The 19,702-nt window shown below is 37.0% G+C and overlaps 1 protein-coding gene across 2 annotated transcripts in view; it reads left to right on the top strand.

Moving 5' to 3' along the window:
- smyd4 (SET and MYND domain containing 4) overlaps window positions 1-19,448 on the top strand; it is a 38,959-nt gene extending 19,511 nt beyond the window's left edge. The window contains exons 5-10 of one of the 2 annotated variants that reach the window (XM_053515872.1): window positions 1,545-1,772; window positions 4,762-4,922; window positions 17,140-17,275; window positions 17,480-17,596; window positions 17,751-17,874; window positions 19,196-19,448. In XM_053515872.1, the coding sequence (XP_053371847.1) occupies window positions 1,545-1,772; window positions 4,762-4,922; window positions 17,140-17,275; window positions 17,480-17,596; window positions 17,751-17,874; window positions 19,196-19,325 (896 nt within the window). In that variant the 3' untranslated portion in view covers window positions 19,326-19,448. Of the gene's footprint in view, window positions 1-1,541; window positions 1,773-4,761; window positions 4,923-17,139; window positions 17,276-17,479; window positions 17,597-17,750; window positions 17,875-19,195 lie in introns of both variants that reach the window. The other variant, XM_053515871.1, reaches the window with a different exon arrangement.
- The last annotated feature ends 254 nt before the right edge of the window (window positions 19,449-19,702 follow it).

The following is a 19,702-nucleotide window of genomic DNA, read 5'->3' as shown; positions in this document are numbered from 1 at the left end:
AACGACGCTTGAGTTTGAATTTTTTTCAGATGACTTCTTTCATTTTATGTATGCATTCGGACGGGACTAACAGCTCTGTGTTTAATACGGAGGTAGGAGTGTCTGTGTTTTACATGTGGTCGTTGCACCAGATCACATGTCCACATCTACAACCATTATTGGTACGCAAACTTGAATACCGGCGCGCTAGTGATACCACGGTAGTTCACCTTGACCAAAACACAAAAGGAAACACGTTTTGTTGACTTGCATGAAGCTGGAAAAGGTTTAATCTCCAAAAGTCTTAATGTTCATGTGTCCATGGTAAGGCAGACTGTCTACAAATGGAGAAAGTTCAGGACTGTTCCTACTCTCCCTATGCGTGGTCGTCCTGTAAAGATGACTGCAAGAACACAGCGCAGAATGCTTAATGAGGTAAAGAAGAATCCTAGAGTGTCAGCTAAAGACTTACAGAAATCTCTGGCACATACTAACATTTTTGTCGACACATCTACAATAGGGAAACCATTAAACAAGAATGGAGTACATGGGAGGACACCACATAGAAAGCCATTGCTTTCAAAAAAAAAATATTGCAGCACGTTTGAAGTTTGCAAAAGAGCACCTGGATGTTCCACAGCACTACTGGCAAAATATTCTGTGGACAGATAAAACCAAAATTTAGTTTGGTTTCATCTGTTCATCATCTGTTTGAAAAAAACACACAATATTATGTGTGGAGAAAAAAAGACACAGCACACCAACATCAAAACCTTATCCCCATTGTAAAACATGGCAGAGGGAACATGGTTTGGGGCTGCTTTGCTGCCTCAGGACCTGGACAGATTGTCATTGATGGAAAAATGAATATAAACCTAGAGTTTATTAAGACATTTTGCAGGAAAACGTAAGACCATCTGTCTATCAACTGAAGCTCCGCAGAGGATGGGTGATGCAACAGGACAATGACCCGAAGCACACAAGTAAAACCTAAACAGAACAAAATACGCCTTCTGGAGTGACCTCAACCCGTTTGAAATGCTGTGGCATGACCTTAAAAAAGTAATTCACACCAGACATTGTATTGCTACACTGAAACAGTTTTGTGAAGAGGAGTGGTCCAAAATTAGGTCTGATCTGCAACTACAGGAAACGTTTGGTTAAGGTTCTTGGACTTGGACTTAACTTTTTCCACCCTGCACTGTGAATGTTTACATGTTATGTTTAATAAAAACATGTAATATTAGTTTAAGCAGACTGTGTTTTCTTTATTGTTGTGACTTAGATGAGGACCAAAGCACATTTTATGACCAATTCATTCAAAACTCCATGTAATCCCAAGGGGTTCATATACTTTTTCTTGCAACTGTATTTGTTAAAAGATGCATATGCGATTTGTGACACCACACATAAAAATACTATCCTTTCATGTCATGAGCTTTGGAACTTAATATTATGTTTTTGTAGTATACTGACTATAAAGTGTACAACCATGGGAGTTCCCATGAGCTAGGGTAATTATTTTACATTTAATATGTGGGCTGCTGTTCCTTCTCTTTCAGAAGATACAGGCCTAACAGTGCAGTCAAGTAAAGAAATTCGCATTGCCACAGCACTGTTCCCCATCCTCAGTCTTCTCAACCACTCCTGTCAACCTAACACAAGCCTCTCCTTCAGTCTGGGCCTGAGTTCATCTGGCTCTAGTTGTCCAGTGTATTTTGCTTCGGGAGTTAAAGTAACAGTCCGAGCGTCCAGAGACATTGCTGCAGGGGAGGAACTGTTACATTGTTATGGTAAGGAGCAGGAATGTTTACTGGATAAAAACATTTACTGGAGGAAAATGTTTATATACGTTCTGTACAAATCATTGTGTTTACATTATTAGCAGGGTGATATATACGTAGGGTGGGCAAATAGTTAAAACATTTATTGTTTAGAACAGACATATTTTGCCAACAATACTGTAAATTATACTGTGTACAGTATAATAACATAAGTTTCCACTGAGTTCAATTTAATTCAATTTAGTTTCTTTTAATTAATTTTGTAACAGAAGAAGAAACATAATCAAGCCCAATTGCATATAAAGTGTTGTATTTGGTGTATCTTGCTTTTAATGTTTAATCATGGTGTTGTGAACATAACCCATATAGCCATTACAAAGAAAACTCACAAAAATACTTTTTTTTTAAGCAATGGAGGTTTGCCTAAATCTGTTAAAATAGCAGTTATCCAACCCCTCCTTAACAAGCCTGACTGTGACCGATGTCAGATGTCCTAGGCCAAAATCAAATCCCCCCCTTATCTCCAAGATCCTAGAAATAGTTTCTAGCACAGGAATTATGCTTCTTCCTGCACTAGCATAACATTCATAAAATTAATCAGAATTTAGGCCTCACCATAGGAAAGAGATGCTGGTTAAAGTGGTAAATGGCATAAAAGTTAAAGGGTTGTCTCCCTTTCTTGTGTTGCTTGACCTTAATGCAGCTTTTGCTACTAAATTTAAATTTAGGCCTGGAGCCTATTCAAAGAGACTTGGGGCACGATGCAGGGTACACCCTGGGGACAGCACCCGGGGTACACTCACCGCAGGGCACACATACACACTGTTATTAACACACTACAGACAATTTGGGAATGTCAGTTGTTGGGTGGCTATCTTCCTGGCATTGGACCAGCAGCAATTGCTGTAGACTGAGTGCAGGTCAGGGAGCTCGGTGCGGATGATGTGCACAGCTGATTGCACCACCTGCACGGTACAGTTCTCAAACCAGGTTGTGATGTTTCCCATCAGGATGCAGAAGTAAAAGTTCCTGAGCACCTTGGATGACAGTCTAAAGTCTTACAGGCATCTAATGTGGTAAATACGCTGTCGACCCTCTTTACCACAGTGTTGACCATGACGGGTCCCACGTGATGTGAAAACAGAGGTACCGGAAGCAGTCCACTCTTTTGGGGGTCTCGTTGATGATGGAGACCCGATAGTTCCTCTCTTGCTTTGTGCTGAAGTCTACTTTTAACTTCTTTGTCTGGATGACATTTAGGAGTAGGTCGTTCCTCTGGCACCAGTTCTTCAGTTTTTTTTTTATCTCCCTCAGGTAGGCCTTCTTGTTGTTGTCAGAGATCAGGCACACCAAATTAGCGTTGTCAGCAAACTTGATTGTGGAGTTGGTAGTGGCCACGCAGTCTTATGTGTATAGTGAGTACAGCAAGGAGTTTCGGCCAGTCAGAAAGTTGTAGATTCATTGACGCAGAGAAGTCCCTCACCTATTAGCTTGGTTGTGTGTGTGTGGAATTATAGTATTAAAAGCTGGACTATAGTTAACAGGATTTGTAACATAATTCCTCTTCATAGTGATTTAGTGTTGACCCTAGAGTTAGGTGATTTTTCGATAGGCAAACTGTAGTGGGTCAAATCAGGTGATAAAATCTCTGACCAGCCTTTTTAAGTCATCATAAAAAACTGGGCTCAGGGCTACAGGGTCATAGTCATTGAGGCAGGCAGGGTGGGGTTTCTTTGGGACAGGACTAATAATGGACTCTTTGAAGCATGTGCGGGTTACTGATTGGAATAAGAAGAGATTGAATATTACAGTGAACATGCCATTTGGTCTTGCTGCTTTCCTACCCTTTTGAAGGCTTGGTGTTTTTTAGTCTGTTATCGTACTTAGTCCCTGGCACAGGCTCTTACAGTAGAAAGTAAAAGCCTTATATATTACACTCTTTTTATTTTAGAAATTTGTGTTGTAGAATAGTAATTTTTTGGGTGGTATTATCTACTAGTTTCCTGATAAAGCCAACAACTGCTTCTGTAAACATGTCAGCTGTGCTGGAACATGTCCCAGTCTGCATCTTCCAGTGCGTGGCAATGGCTCCTGCCGGCAGCTTCATAGACAGGGTCAGTCGACCCCGCCCAGCCTTCCTTTGGCATGACACTAAAATTACTCCGGCGGGAAACTTATTCTAATCAGTAATCTGCACATGCTTCAAAGAGTCCATTATAAATTCCTTCCCAAAGAAACCCCACCCTACATGCCTCAATGACTATGCCCCTGTAGCCCTGACCCCAGTTTTTTATGATGACTTCAGAAGGCTGGTCAGTGTTTTCATTACCTGATTTGATCCACTACAGTTTGCATATCACGACTGGATGGTGAATTAGCCCAGTTCATCCTCCTTTGTGCTGTGATCTCGGACAGGTGAATTGGCGGTGTGTAGTCTGTCTGCCTTTGTGGCCTGACCTCGGATAAATAAGTGGTGTTCAGACCATCCGCCTTTAAGGCCCTTTACAAAGTAAGCTCAAATAGAAGACATGGCGGCACCAGGACAACTCGCCTTTATGCGCAGGTAGCTTAAACAAGGTGACATGGCAGCACTCGGCCCTCTTAATGTGCACTGAGCTCAAATGGGTAAAATGGTAGCACTCGGATGAAATGAGCTAAAACAGGTAAAAGGCCGGTATTGCATACTTAGGCTGGTACAACGATAGCATAGCGTTTACCTTAGCTGACCTACATGCTACTCCATGTGCAGGTTGGTCCAGGTTTGCGGCTTTAGATCGGCAGTGTGTTTTCTCTGGGGCTACAGCTCCTATGGGCTTTAATTGCGGTTGTGACTGGGAACGGGCGGCCTTAACAGCGAACATAGCAACCCATTTTCTTATTGGTGGCTGCATTGTGAAACCTGATTCTTCCAAGTAGAACAGCATGATGTGTTCCCCCGAATACCTTGTACAAAGCACATACAATTTGTTTTGTCTCCCCCCTCCCCCCTTTTTTTTAGGTCCTCACTGTAGGAGAATGGAAGTTGAGGAGCGCCAGCACTGGTTGCTGAGGCAGTACTTCTTCCACTGTCAATGTGCAGCTTGCAAGTTGGAGCTAGCTAATGGAAAAAGGACATTACCACTAGATTTTAAGTGTGAAAAATGTGGAAGCTTCCTTACGGTAACAAGTTCCCCTTGATTCGATTATTCAGCTAAGTAATATTCTCCAGCACATGATGATGATGATGATGATGATTTTGATAATAATAATAATAATAATAATAATTATTATTATTATTATTATATGTCCAGACTGTAATGCCTCTTTGTTTTCTTCACACTCGTTATAGATTTTCCAGTCTAGTGATACATAACCTCAGTCTTCAGAATTCTTTTGAAATTATTTATTAAATGATAAATGTTGATAAATGTACATTAAAAACTGATGCATAAACTCAGCACTCACTTTAACAAGAACACTAATTTTCCAATTATGTGGCAGCAACATACATGGGGCGGCATGATGCGTTTCAACAGATAGAGGTTTTTGGTGCCAGATCAGGCTGGGTGAATATTTCAGATACTGTTATTTAACGAATCAACATTGATGTGGATTGGTTACAACAGCAGAATTCACATCAGATTCTATTCTTGTCAGCGAAGAATAAAAATCCAAGGTACAATGTGACAAAACTGTCCAGTTTTGATAAAGCTATGGCTATGATTGCTTCAGATTCCTGTTCTTGGCTGACAGAAATGGAATGCAATTTGGTCTTCTGTTGTTGTAGCTTGTCCACCTCCATATTCTGATTATACCGAGGTGCTTTTCTTTACTGTGTAATCTATAAAGACTTCTGTTTGTGACATAAGTAGATTAACAGTTTCTAAAATATTTAGACCAGCCCTTCTGGTACCAACAGCCATATTAGTGTCACAGTCACAAAGGTCACACTTTTTTAATTCCATCTCAAGCCAACCACATTAGGACACTGCTCCGCCACAATTTTTTTTAATGCATTGTTAGTGCATGTATGACCGAAAAAGTTGTGGGGAGGCAATTCTCACTCCCCTTACAGTGGTGGCCAAAATCTGGCCTAGATACATGCCGAGATATGCTACGCCCCCCTTTTGTGCTTTTTTTTATATATAACTTTAATAAGGCTTACATACATGCTATTAAGATGAAATTTTGTGTATCTGTAATTTTTTTTTTTTACATAATATCAGAATCTGCATTTATGTTGCCCAAAATGTACTGTGTAAATGTGCAAGGGAATATACACAATGAATAGAGAAAATAATTTGTGACCATAGTTTTGAACTGTGGCAGCCCAGGAACTTGGAGATTTAGTTTCTACTTATTATGTGTAGAGGACGTACCATTGATAAATCTTGACATGCTCTTTATGCACCACTACATTATGCTTTCTGTCAATTATTATACAATAGCTCATAAAACTCCTTTCAGTGTGATGGTCATCTTAAAAACAGCTCTCAGTGTGTGCTGGGTCTTGTCACAGCCCCCTTTTTTAAAACGCTCTTTCTTAACTAACTCGGCCTGTATACCTGCCGTTAAGATGAAAATTTGTTTATCGGGTACAGTACAGGACCCATCTTTGTGATGGCAGCCTGTGAAAGGACCAGTGGCACGCTTCTTCCCTCAGTAATGCTAGGGTCTTCTCCTTGGGCTTATGAAGTGCACATTTGAATCTTTCTACTATTCTATCCCTACATTCTTGGTAGAACTTTTTATCACTCCATAGGGACCCGGAGAATTATTGATTCCCACTATCCCAATTCTATTATACGAGACAACTTGTTTGCTGTGAGTTGCGACCCGTGTCGGTGGAGAAGGAGATCCTGGTTTCTGAGAAATGTGGTTTGCTGCGGCTCCCAATATTTCAACACGACACTCCTAGTTTATCTAGACTGGAGGTTGGAATAGCTCGATCCAATCAATCGGCTGGTCTAGGCATACTTTGAGAATATTGAGATAAATTAACATCAGTAACTTTCAGACTCATTGGAGACTTTGACCAGGGTCAGTCAAATGATTTGAGCAACCTGTTGCTTATTTTGCTTGAGTAGTTCATCACTATACCCTTGATGCATAATCTGCTGGAGTTCCACGGCGCCTAGTTTTTGGGCTCCAAGGTGGGTGAGGAATAGAGATGATGAAAAGAAAACTTAAAACATGGCTACAAAACCTATTTTTTTTGGACCTGGATACGGACAGCACTTCTGGAAAGATATGCATTTCTATGATAAGTAATGATGACTGGCCAAAATGTAATATCATTAAAGCCAAATTTCCCCTTTTGCTAGAGCACTGGATAATGTTCATGAATAAGAAATAAAAAAATGAACTGAAGATTCAAGGAGTAATAAACATAAAAAGATAAATAATCAAAAGAGAAGAACGAGTAATTAAAACAAATACATACATCACGTTCAATAAATCAAAAATTCCAGAAAGAATTCTGATTGGGTATCTTTCCAGTGTTCCAGTAGATCTCTTTATTCACAATCCTCCTTCATTCCAAACCATTAACCATAATAATCCTCTCCCAAGGACAAAGAATACAGGGGTCCATAGCGGATCTCCTTCTGATGACCTCCGTCTTGACCAGAGTTCAACAAAAGAGAACGAAAAAGCAAATAAAAGTAATAGAGAGTCAAGTATTACTCAATTACAGGATGGTACTTCAAAGACAAGACAAATTGAAGATGCAGAAATGAAAGACAGTGAACATCCTAGCAGAAGCCCATCCCCTTAAGGCAGAAAATTGACAACTGTCCCTGTTCTTCCTAATAGATAATGCAAAACGTTATAATCCAGTGGAACTGTTGTAATGTTCAGGCTAATTTAGAGGAGTTGCAGAGTAGAAATTATATGATTTACAATCATATCAGTCTTAACAGCAATTTACAGGAGTACAACTGACACTACAGAAAACCATCACAATCGGTTCTCTTTACATTCCTACAGATTTAAACCCAACACACATGGACCTAGACCACCTAGTTGATTAACGTCAATCTCCCTTTATCGTAATGGGAGATTTAAATGGCCCCAACTACCTTTTGGCTAGTAATCACTACAATGTAAAAGGAAAGACGGTTGAAGATTTTATTCCTATAATTTTTTTTATTTATTTATTTACTTTTTTATTGAAAACCATACCCTATGTATTTTAAGTGATGGTTCAAATACCTATCTACACCCAGGACATGGAACATAGTCTGCAGTCGACTTAACAATTTTTCAGCCTGAACTTTTTTTTTAGATTTATCATGGGAAGTGCATCATGATCTATGTGCAAGTGATCATTCTCCAATTATTGTAACTATCAAATGAAGAGAAGAACTAGTAAAAGTACAAAGATGGCAAATAAACAAGGCAAACTGGTATCATTTCTCTGCTAAGATTTGCTGGATTCTCAGATGATAGCCCAGATGCTATGCAGAAACAGAAACTCTTACAGTATATCTGTATAAGAACATACAGAACATACATCTCTAAATAAAACATCTAAACGAATCCCATGGTTTAATGAGAGATGTAAGGAGGCTATAAAAGAGAGGAAAAACCTGAAAGACTTTTCTTAAAAAAAAAAAAACAACAGCAGCAAAACTTATCAAACTTATAATGCAGAGAGTACAAGCAAAAAGAATCATAAATTAAGTCAAAAAGAGAAGCCAGAAAATATTTGTTTCCAACATGTTAACAAATACTCCAAGTAAAACATGGAATTTAATACGAAAAATGTAAGGGGTAAACAATGCTCCACAAATACAACACATCAAACGAAATGATTTGATCTTGAAATCAAAAAAAGAAATTGCAAACATAGTAGCAAAAACGTTTGAAAAAACTCATCAATTGAAAACTGCATTTCTGCTTTTGGAGCCCTCCATAATAAACAAAAGAAAAAATTATCTCTATTAATATAGAATATTTATCTCAAGTAATTTAAAGTCATACAACCAACTTTTTTCAATGGAAGAACTAACAACGAGTCATCTAAAAATCCCACGACACAACAGTTGGACCAGATGATATTTACTATAAATTTTTTAAAAAACTTCTTACCTTTTTCTTTAAAAAATTCTCAAAATTTGTAACTCTATCTGAATATCAGGAAATATTTTATCTCCTTAGCATAAACTAGAAATAATTCCTATCCCAAAGTAAGGAAAAGACCATAAAGATCCTTTTAATAATCACCATATTGCTTTAACCAGTTATCTATGCAAAACAGTGGAGCGGACACACCATTGATAACAAGGAATTTTCAATGATTTGTATCAAATGAATTTTAGAAGAAGGTCTTATTTAGGGTCAAAATAGCAAACACATTATCAGAACTGCACAAACAAGAAAAAACAGCAAACTAAACATTAAACTGCTTAAAAAGAATGTTTCAAAGCCATGAATATTTTAAAAGTTTTATTCAAAACCAAATGAGGAGCAGACAGTTCATATTTGATGAATATATATATATATATATATATATATATATATATATATATATATATATATATATATAAAACTTTGATTCGATCAAAACTGGATTATAGAAGTATAATTTAGTAATAAAAAAAAAGAGAAAAAATAAATCCAGACGGATAAGTGTTTGTTTGTGCGTGCAGGCGCTGTGTGTGTGAGGCATGAGTAAGAGGAAACTCTTGCTTTCTCCCCCTTCTCATCTTACACAGTAAACCTTTTTCACACAAACACACACATTAACGGAAAGACTGTTTTGTCAGAAAATTCGTAAGGAACATTGCTTATGACACTCGCGTGAGCGCATCTAACGGTATCACGATTAATTTTGTTTAGACGGACTCTGTTTCTATCTGTCTATTGTTATTATTAAAGAAAACAGCACAAACAACAGCTTAAGGGCTTGTAAAAACATTATTATTTTAGACTAGCTAATTAAGTTCACTAGCTTTTCGTACAAAGAAAATTTTGAATGAAGAATTTTATTTGTACAAAGAATGAAGTGTTATTTATAGCTTCTGTTTGTATTGGTTTATTGTTTTTTTTTTTAAAATGTTTACAATTAAAGACATTACACTTTAAATATAGAAAAAACTGGGAAAATAGACTTTCAGAATAGATCATTAGAATAACAAAAAAACAAACACTTTTATCTTTCATATAGTACGATTATAGCTTAATATATCGCGGCTGTGTGACCCATCCTGTATCTGCGTTCCAGACTTTTTGGTGGAAGTTGTTGATGTTTATTTCATTGCATACACTGCAAGAACAACAACCTAAAGTGAAAAGAAATGAGTCTCTGATTATACTGCATAAATATTATTTAGTAAAACAAAATTCCTCCGCGCTCTCGAAAACTTTATGCGTACGGTTAAGCGCTAATTAGACTACGTAGAAAATTAAAGAGGAGAATTATGATGCCGGATCAAAGTTTTTAAAAATATTATTAAGTGTGTGCTAAAAAAACTGTTGTCACCAAAAATTTAACAGATGAGGACTTATGTCCATCAATCTGATATACAGTGTGCTGGAGAAACTTCCAGGTGGGAAGACACAGCTTTGTGAATAAACAAAAATAAATAAATAAAATCAACATCAACAACTTCCACCAAAGAGTCTGGAACATAGAGTACAGGATGCGTCACACAGCTGCGATATATTATACTATAACCATATTATACCAAAGATAGAAGTGTATTTTTTGTTATTTCAGTGTTCTATTCTAAAGGTCTATTTTCCCAGTTATTTCTATATTTAAATTTTGATGTCTTTAAAAATATTTTTTTATAATAACAATAAACTGATATAAACAGAAGCTATAGAACAGTTAATTCTTTGTACAAATAAAATCGTTAGCTATTGAACTTAATTAGCTAGTCTAAATAAATTTTTTTTTACAAGCCCTTGAGCTGTTGTTAGTGCTTGTTTGGCGAGTCAGTTTTCTTGCTGTTTTCCCCGAAGCATTCATAATCATTAGTCTACTTCTGTCGGTGCGGCGTTTCTTAACCCCACCCCTGTTAAAACAGCGTGTTCAGAGGAAGGCTTGCCCGCGAGAGGTTGTGCGCGCGCGGTCCACTACACAGCAAAAATATGTTAGTATATTATGACTGAAATAACAGCGCCGTAAATACAGTGCTTATTTAACGCGTATAAATGTGTGTTTGTTGTATTTCTGGGAATGAGAGAGTGCCGCGGGTCCACGCAAACATTTTACATTTACTAAAAGGTTTATTCACAACCACATTTCAGCCATTTACACACATGCATTGTGCTATGTTGTTTGTGCACACTTTCACTTATCTCTTTGCATCTCCCCTTTAATCAAAATGCTCCAGATATGAGCCGACACGAGCAGATTTGTTTTAGTCATAATATTTATTATTTTTAGGTGTGCCCGCTGCCACAGTTCTTATATGGCTCTTTATCGGAGTAAATTCAGTAACAAATCTGTAACTTTCCATGTAATACAGGTACATCTGTATGAATAAATTGTTTAAATGTATGTATCATGAGCTATTGATCAGTGATTTACGTAAACGACTCCGTAAATGCGCTGTTTGGAGGAGGGACGTGCTAATGACTATTTCGTCTGTGTGTGTGTGTGAATGAGAGGTATCAAGAGGTCTTACATGCTCATGAAAAGTCGTGGGTTATTCAGTGAAACGTAGGCTCTGCTGAAAAAAGTTAGACACATCAGTCACTTTACCCTAAATAAAAGGGAGTAAAATTAATAAACTGAGATGCGTGTTTCTTAGCCCCACCCCTGTGAACACAGCGTATTCAGAGAAAAGCGTGCCCGCAAGAGGTTATGCTTGGACCACTCAGCTTCTGCGGATTCTAAAATTGACATTGTTACTGTTTTTGGAATAAAAGAGAGAGAAAGTTTCCTCATCATGACATGCCTTGTATTGTTTTTAATCACTCTATACACAAGCCGTGATTTTTATGCTATTTTAGAGATGCAAAATACAAATGGAATACAATTTATGTTATGATAAGGAAAATCTTCATTTCTTCTATTCCAGTAAAACAGTAATAATGTCAATTTTAGAATCTAGAATCCAGAAGATCAAATTTGCACAAATTTAAAAAGAGGCCTGAATCACTGCAGGTCTTCAAAATACAGGTCTTAAAGTGTGGAGAGGTGCATTTCAGTTTCTCTGAATGTATAGGTAAGAACAGCTGATTTACACCTGGGGAGGGCTGAATAATTTGCATTTGAATGTTGCCTGCCATTGTAAAGCACACACAGTAACACTAAAAGAACAACATCCCAGGATTAATAGGAATAAGAGCCCCTGATTATACTGCAAAAATGTTGTATTTTTACTGCATAATATAAATATGTTCGTGTATACTCGCCTCACAGACGTGATAAAATATATACTTAAAGCGAAATATCTTCTTTTAAACTTATGGAAAAACATTTTAGATTATGTAATTCGTATGAAAAGTGAATTATATGCACATTTACTGCTGCGGAGACGACGAGAATACAGGATTACCCGCATTACTACAGCCGAAACCAAAGAAATAACTAATTTATTAATGAATTATTAAAATTGTCAGAGTCAGTCTCCTTGCTGTTTTTCCCCCAATGCATTTTTTAACTTTATGCGTGCGGCTGAGCGCTGATTAGACTACGTAGGTTAAAGACAAGGATCACAATATGTCACAGCGTGCGCCTGTGATGGCCGTGCGCCCAAATCTACTATCGTTCCTCGCTCACTCCGTAGGCTCCCTAGTTAGGCGACAGGTATGCAAAGGGACGGAGCCGGCTGGCGAAAATTAACGTTAGGATCTCGGGCTTGCTCCGCATTATAAAAGCATGACGCGGAGTTTAGTCCGGGAAGTACGTGATGCGGTGGTGCAGGACAAAGTGGCATGTGAGTGGGACGATGTGACGCACCCCAGGGACTTTAAACACGACAATGGAATTCCGCCCTTTGATTCTTGCTGCCTCTGCGGCACCTTCCCTCCATGCAAGCGCGCTGCCCCGTATGCTCCATTCTGCCACTCTGCCCACCGCCACCTTTCGCCAGCTGTGTGCCCGCATGCCACCATGGCACAGCCCCCGGACCTGCACGTGCATTTCATTCCTTCCCCTTTCTTTTCGTCCTCCCTCTTTTAACCATTTCCTTCCCTATTTTACCTAAATAAATTATCCCTTTTCTCGTAAGACCTCGCCTTGTGTCTGTGCTTCATGGTGCAGTCCGTGCAAATAGGCTCAAACCCGTTACAGCTACCAAATCAAAATCCCGAGCCCAAACCTCATTTAAATTAAATTAACAAATGTTGTAAGTAAACAACAAAAGCCTACGTTTAGAAAACGTTTTGAAATTCTTTTTGAGGCTGCGTTGGGCCAGTGTTATGCGCAGAGCACCAGGAGATTTCCTGAAGCTCAAATCTCCGAAAACTACACTTGTGACACAATAACAGTAATATTTTAAACATTTTGCAGACTGCCATTTGGAGAAACCAGAGAATAACAAATAAACCAGTTGTTGGGTCAAAATGAAGGTGTTCATTTGTAAATGACTCACTACATCTCATATGACCCAACATGAGCAACACAACTATGTGTTTAAAGTACCCGAAATAACCCAGAATTTTGACCCAGCAATAACCATCCAACAATGTGTTTACAGAAACACCACAGCATTTTTAGTGCGTCATTTTTTAGTTATTGTAATGTTTTATTCTGAAAGTCTATTTTACCAGTTATTTCTATATTTAAAGTTTGATGTATTTTTGAATGTATTTTTAAAAATAACAATAAACAGATACAAACAGAGAGGCTATATAACAGTTATTTCCTTGTACAAATGTGGGCGCAGTAGCACGTCCTGACAATGTTAGATTTTTTTATGGTCATTTGGTTTCGTTTATTTCAGTTAATAAATCTACTACAAATTTAAAGAACACAAAATATAAGATTAAAAAAAAATCTACATGCATAGCTTTTTTAATTACACATAATAAAATCTAAAGGCTCCTGTGTTAACATTGACTTTGCTTAAATTCGATCATAATAAGATTCAATTTAATTTAAATTAAATTAAAAATTTGTACTGTAATGTAAGTACTGTAATTATGAATTTGTTTACCTACAATGTTTTACTTGATTTTATCCGCTACTACGTGCAGCTCTAAAGGAGCGCGGGTCATCAAACCTTGAGAGAATAAACTGATGCCTGGGGCATCGTTCTATAGTTATATAGCGCCACTCAGCGGTAAAAGCCAGCAAACGCACAAACCCAAATGCTGCCACCGTGAGGCGTGGCAGTAAAACCAGAATACCGCTTGAGTACCATCTGTAGTAAACAGTACACACATGCACAGATGTTGATTATACCAGTAAGAGACGCGCACTAAGACTCAGCAGGGGAGATGATTACCCACAATTCTGCAGCACAAGAGAGAGAAAAAAATATTGTCTCAGCTTTGATCACGTGATGCTCGCCGTTAAAACAAGAAGCGCGTGTGGAACATGCGGAACACTCACAAACTGTGTTACTTGCAATCCGAGGTTTCATTGTACAGGCCTTCTGGACACTATACAGTCGTGGCCAAAAATTTGCATTTGTAGTATTAGTTTTCACAAAGTTTGCTGCTAAACTGCTTTTAGATATTTGTTTTAGTTGTTTCTGTGATGTACTAAAATATAATTACAAGCAATTCATTTGTTTCAATGACCTTTATCGACAATTACATGACATTTATGCTAAGAGTCAGTATTTGCAGTGTTGGCCCTTCTTTTTCCGGACCTCTGCAATTCGACTAGGCATGCTCTCAATCAACTTCTGGGCCAAATCCTGACTGATAGCAACCCATTCTTTCATAATCACTTCTTGGTGTTTTTCAGAATTAGTGGGTTTTTGTTTGTCCGCCCGCCTCTTGACCAGATTGACCAGAAGTTCTTAATGGGATTAAGATCTGGGGAGTCAAATTTCAATGTTTTGGTCCCTGAGCCACTTAGTTATCACGTTTGCCTTATGGCACGGTGCTCCATCGTGAAAATTATAAAAACTTAAGCAGCAACTTTTCCAATTTCCAATATTTGTTATTCTTCTGACTTAAAAACTTTTGGCCACGACTGTACATCATCAAGGCATACGACTGGCATTAGGGCCTACAGAACATCACCAATCTAAAGTCTGTATGCCGTAGCTAATGAACCCTCCTTGAAAAACAGACGATTAAAGTTGGCACTACAAATATCACCAACAATTTCTGGACATTACCACAGAATACCCTAGTATACACTGATAGATTAAAATCAGGAAATAAAGTGGCAGAATCCTTTGCAATAAATCTACTGCAGCAGGGTTCACGCATCTTAGACCAAAGTTAAATTTTTACTGCAGAAGCAAATGCAAATATTTCAATTTAATGCAAATGCAAAGAATTAGAAAATGTAAAAAAACTGATCATCTAACAACTGTGGAAGTCCTAACCAAGTTTAATTCTTAAAAGCCAATAGTTTTAACATAATTTTCTGTTGGATACCTAGGCACTTAGGATCCCTGGTAATGAGAGAGCAGACAAAACTGCCAAAGAAGCATTATCCAAAAAAACAATCAAATGCTTTATACCCTACCTTTCACAAATTTAAAACAAATTTTAAATACATACATTAAAAACAAATAGCAGTCAGAATGGGACAAATGCTTAAATAATAAACTATATGTAATAAATCCCGATGTTGGATCAAGACATACATTTCCTTTTAAAAATCGTTGAGAACAAGTGACTTATACAAGATGCAGGATAGGACACTCAAAAGCTACACACACATTTTTTACTGTCTAGAGAAAATCCACCACAGTCTTCACCATGCTAAACATACTTTATTTGACTGTAACTCCTTTACTCCTTTAGGGAACTTGTTTTATTCTGCTGACACTTTTAAAAAAGATTTTAGTAAGTAAATCCAAATGTAGTTTTAAAGTTCTTAGAAAAAAAATAATTTTAAACATCTAGTTTTAATATTGAATAACAAAATGACTCTCGCCACGAATATAGCCGTAGAAGCTGGCTTGACGTAAAGAAAATTTTTCTTCTTCTTTCTATCTATTTATGGAGTTTTTTCATGTAGAATTTATCTAGCAAATATGTAAAAATGAGGATAGTGATCTGTTTCAATGGAGAGAAATAACAGATTTAGAACATATGATTTTATTAATTTTATGTAGTGTACATTTACATTTAGGCATTTGGCAGACGCTCTTATCCAGAGCAACTTACAGTTTACATCATTGGATACATACTTACACTGGGTTAACTAGGTTAATAACTAAGTGCCATTAATCCAACACAACTGGGAAGATTTATTTTTTTCTGTGCACAATAAAAAGTGTACTTTTTATTGTGCACAGAAGATTATACTTGCTTCCAGGAAACTGCACCCATGTTTTATATCATATTTTATTTAATTAAATTTTATTTATATAGCGCTTTCAACAATGGTCATTGTCTTCCAAAAATTAAAGAAATTTTTAAAAAGAAAATTTATGGAAGTGTGAGAAAAATGTGTCTAGATAATAATGAGATAAATGAATAAATGATGAATGAAATGTCTCTGATGAGCAAGCCAAGGGTGATGGCGACAGTGTCAAGGAAAAACTCCCTGAGATGGAAACCAGACTCAATCAGGAACCCATCCTCATTTGGGTGATAATGGATAGAAATTATATAACATCATGTGTGTTGTGCAGGTGAAAGTTCAATATAACAGAAGTTCTTTAAATTAACTAGAAGTCCAGTTCAGCACAGGGATTAGTCAGCAGGTGCAGAGGGCAGATGGGGTCTGGATCACTGGAAGCACAGGAGCATCATGTGTAGCACCAACCATCATAAAGCAGAATCCAGCTGGAGCTGGTCCTTCTCTGGATGCCTCAGGATCCTTGCAGGGTTGGCCTTTGTCTACTGAAGCTGGCACAATCTTAGATGCCTCGGGATGGGTAGAAAGATAAAGAACATATTCCACTGTTGTACCCAATCTCAAGTAAGGACATCTGTAACCATACTGTTTATAACTTGTAAACTTTTTCTCACAGCAATAAAACTTAAAGATCTAGGACACTACAATTTGTGAGTGGGTACAATTTAAGAAGTTTTCAAATACGGTATGGTGCCATGACAAGACCCAGCAAACTGAGACTTGTTTTTAAGATAACCACCACAATGAGGGGTGTGAGAATTTACATCTCCGCATGTACCAACAATACGGTATATAAAAATCTGAGATGTAGTGGTGGAAAATTGTTCTGCCACTGGCTCATTTGACATGAAAAGACTGAGCTGTTTCTAACAAGGTGGATGGCGAGTTTGTTAATCTTTCATGTGGATTTTAGGGCATTATTGATGGCTTTGCTTGTCTTTGCAGATGAGTGTGGATGTGTATGTGTGTTCAGAATTGTCCTGTGATCATCAAATCATGTATTCAGAGCTGCAGAAAAGAATACAAATAATACACAATCACTTGGAGCAAGCTTTACAACTCATGGAGAAGAATCAAATAAGTGAGTTACTGGAGAGTATAACATTTCAGGTGCACAAGGGGTCTTTTTATCACCACTAGTGGTCAGCACAAACAACCCAGGAATGCATTTTAAATATTTATTTGGCATGATTGTGTGAATAAAAAATATATATATTTTCAAGCTGAATTCCTCAAGTTCTATGTATATAATAATGTAATATTCATTTTTTTTTTTGTGGCTGAGATGATGCCCTAAGTATCTTGCAGAAAGCAGCCATTTTGGCGGACAGGATCTTAATGAAGGTGCATCCTCTGCAGGGAGAACTGGCTGATGCAATGGCACGAACATATGCTACCATGGGTGAGCTCAGCATATGGCATGTTTTTATTTTTTAAATATCATTTATCATCTGTCCATTCACCAGGATTATGTGGCACATGGGCTTTGAATAATACCGTTCTTTTTACTGTGATAAACACAGAGGAATAACAGCAGTTTTTTCCCTACTTTGTAGGGCTTTGGATGCAGGCTGCGTCATATTTAAAAATCAGTATTGCTGCTGTTTGTTCCCAGTATGGGAAGGACAGTGTGGAGCTCGGAAGACAACAGTTTAAACTTGCCCAGCTATATTTCAATGGGTAAGACACAAACATACATTTTGTTTTAAATTGCACTCTCTACACCAGTTTCTAACAGCTGTGCATTATATGTGTATGAATGTACTGTACCCCCACAAAGTCATTCTTTTTAAGAAGTAAATTAAAGTACGTACAATGTATCAGATTTCTGTAAAAAAAAAAAAAAAAAAAAAAAAATAAGAAATCTGCATGTCTGGATTTGTTCACAATTTATCTAGGTGAGGACAGAGTTAAGGAAATAAAAACTTTTGTTATGTAGCCCATAGCTACACTCCAAATATTTTCAGTTAAGTAGGCTGTTTCGTAATTTTTATTTGTAAAGCCTTTTTCAGCCTTTTTTGTGCCTGCATTGTAAACTTTAAAACTTGCTTAATTCTCACTGGAATCGATAGAAATTTGTTTAAATAAACCTTCAGTGGTAATGGTAGCAGTGGTAACTCAGTTACTGACTGGAAGGTCAGCAGTTAAAGCCCCAAATTAGACCAAATTGCTGCTGTTGGTTTTCTGAGCAAGCCCTTAACCTGTCTGCCACGGTGTGCTATATCATGTCTCACCATTGCTCTAACAATATGGGATATGTGAAGAAAAGAATTTGGCAGTAATGTTTATTTGACAAATAAAGGACTATTGTCTTGTTCTTGGGTAAACATTTTAAGTGAGTATATTTAACATTTTTAATTATTATCTAGCACTAATTAATTTCTAAATTTAATGGAACTGTATTAAAACTTAACAGAATTTAAATAAATTCATTTGGATCACTATAAGTCTCTAAAAATATATTCTTTTGGAGGGAGTTAAGTTGCTTTGGTTGTGTAGGAGCTTGTAGAAGCTTGCTGTTCTCTTTCAATGCTATTAAGTGACAAAAACCTTTTCCCCAAATTTTTCATGCAACTGGATTTGCGTGCTTGTAAGGATCAGTGGCTGGCTTAACAACCTGTACTCAGAAGATTACATATTTTGTTCGTTAAATAATGAAATTCTCCATAATTTTCAGAAAAACTTTCAAATCATCACAGATAATGTTAAAATTGTTCAAATGAAACACAACATAGGAATTATTTTGTAATTTCAATTATAGTAATAGTAATTTTAATGTATATTTTTTATTTAATATGCATCAAATCTAAACATTCATATCATTACGAAATACAATAATATTCACATTCAAATACTTGTACCTGTAATTTTCCAAGTTCCATACAGGAATTGAGTCCAGACCTTGCCAGAAAAACATATAATAGGCTATGACTTACTGAATGTGTTAGTCATTTTTCAGAAGGTGCTAATAAGCAAAATATCTATTGCTTTCATCTTACAGAGGAGATGTGCAGTCTGCTCATTCGGTAATACCTTTAGCCCGGCGCCTCCTCTCTCTCCACTGTGATCCTCACTGTAAAGAGCTCCATGAGCTGAAGGCTATGGAGACCTGCCTGCATAATCAAATGTGATTAGTCACGACTCTCTTTTAGAAACTTAATAATTAAGATGGTGATGTAAGTAATACATTTTAATGCGAACATTGTGATTTTTTTTTTTTTAGCAGGTCTAATAAACTCTTTGTAAAGACTGTATTCTGTTTGTTAATAATTGTAACTAGCACAGTCATAAAAATTTGTATCAGGCTGTTTATCTAATGGGAGGATTAGGAGGTTAATTTGTACTTAATTATTGATTGTATTTGTCTGAACCTTAATCTTTCAATCCAAACACAACTATAATGCCAATAGTAGTTATAAAAAAAATCAGTTGGACACCTTCATGTAGGCATCTGCATGCAAAACTAATTATTATTATTATTTTTTTAATCAAAGCATCCATACAAATG

Source organism: Clarias gariepinus, chromosome 17 (assembly GCF_024256425.1).
Source record: "Clarias gariepinus isolate MV-2021 ecotype Netherlands chromosome 17, CGAR_prim_01v2, whole genome shotgun sequence".
Lineage (NCBI taxonomy): Eukaryota > Metazoa > Chordata > Actinopteri > Siluriformes > Clariidae > Clarias > Clarias gariepinus.
This window is presented reverse-complemented; position numbering and strand designations above follow the sequence as displayed.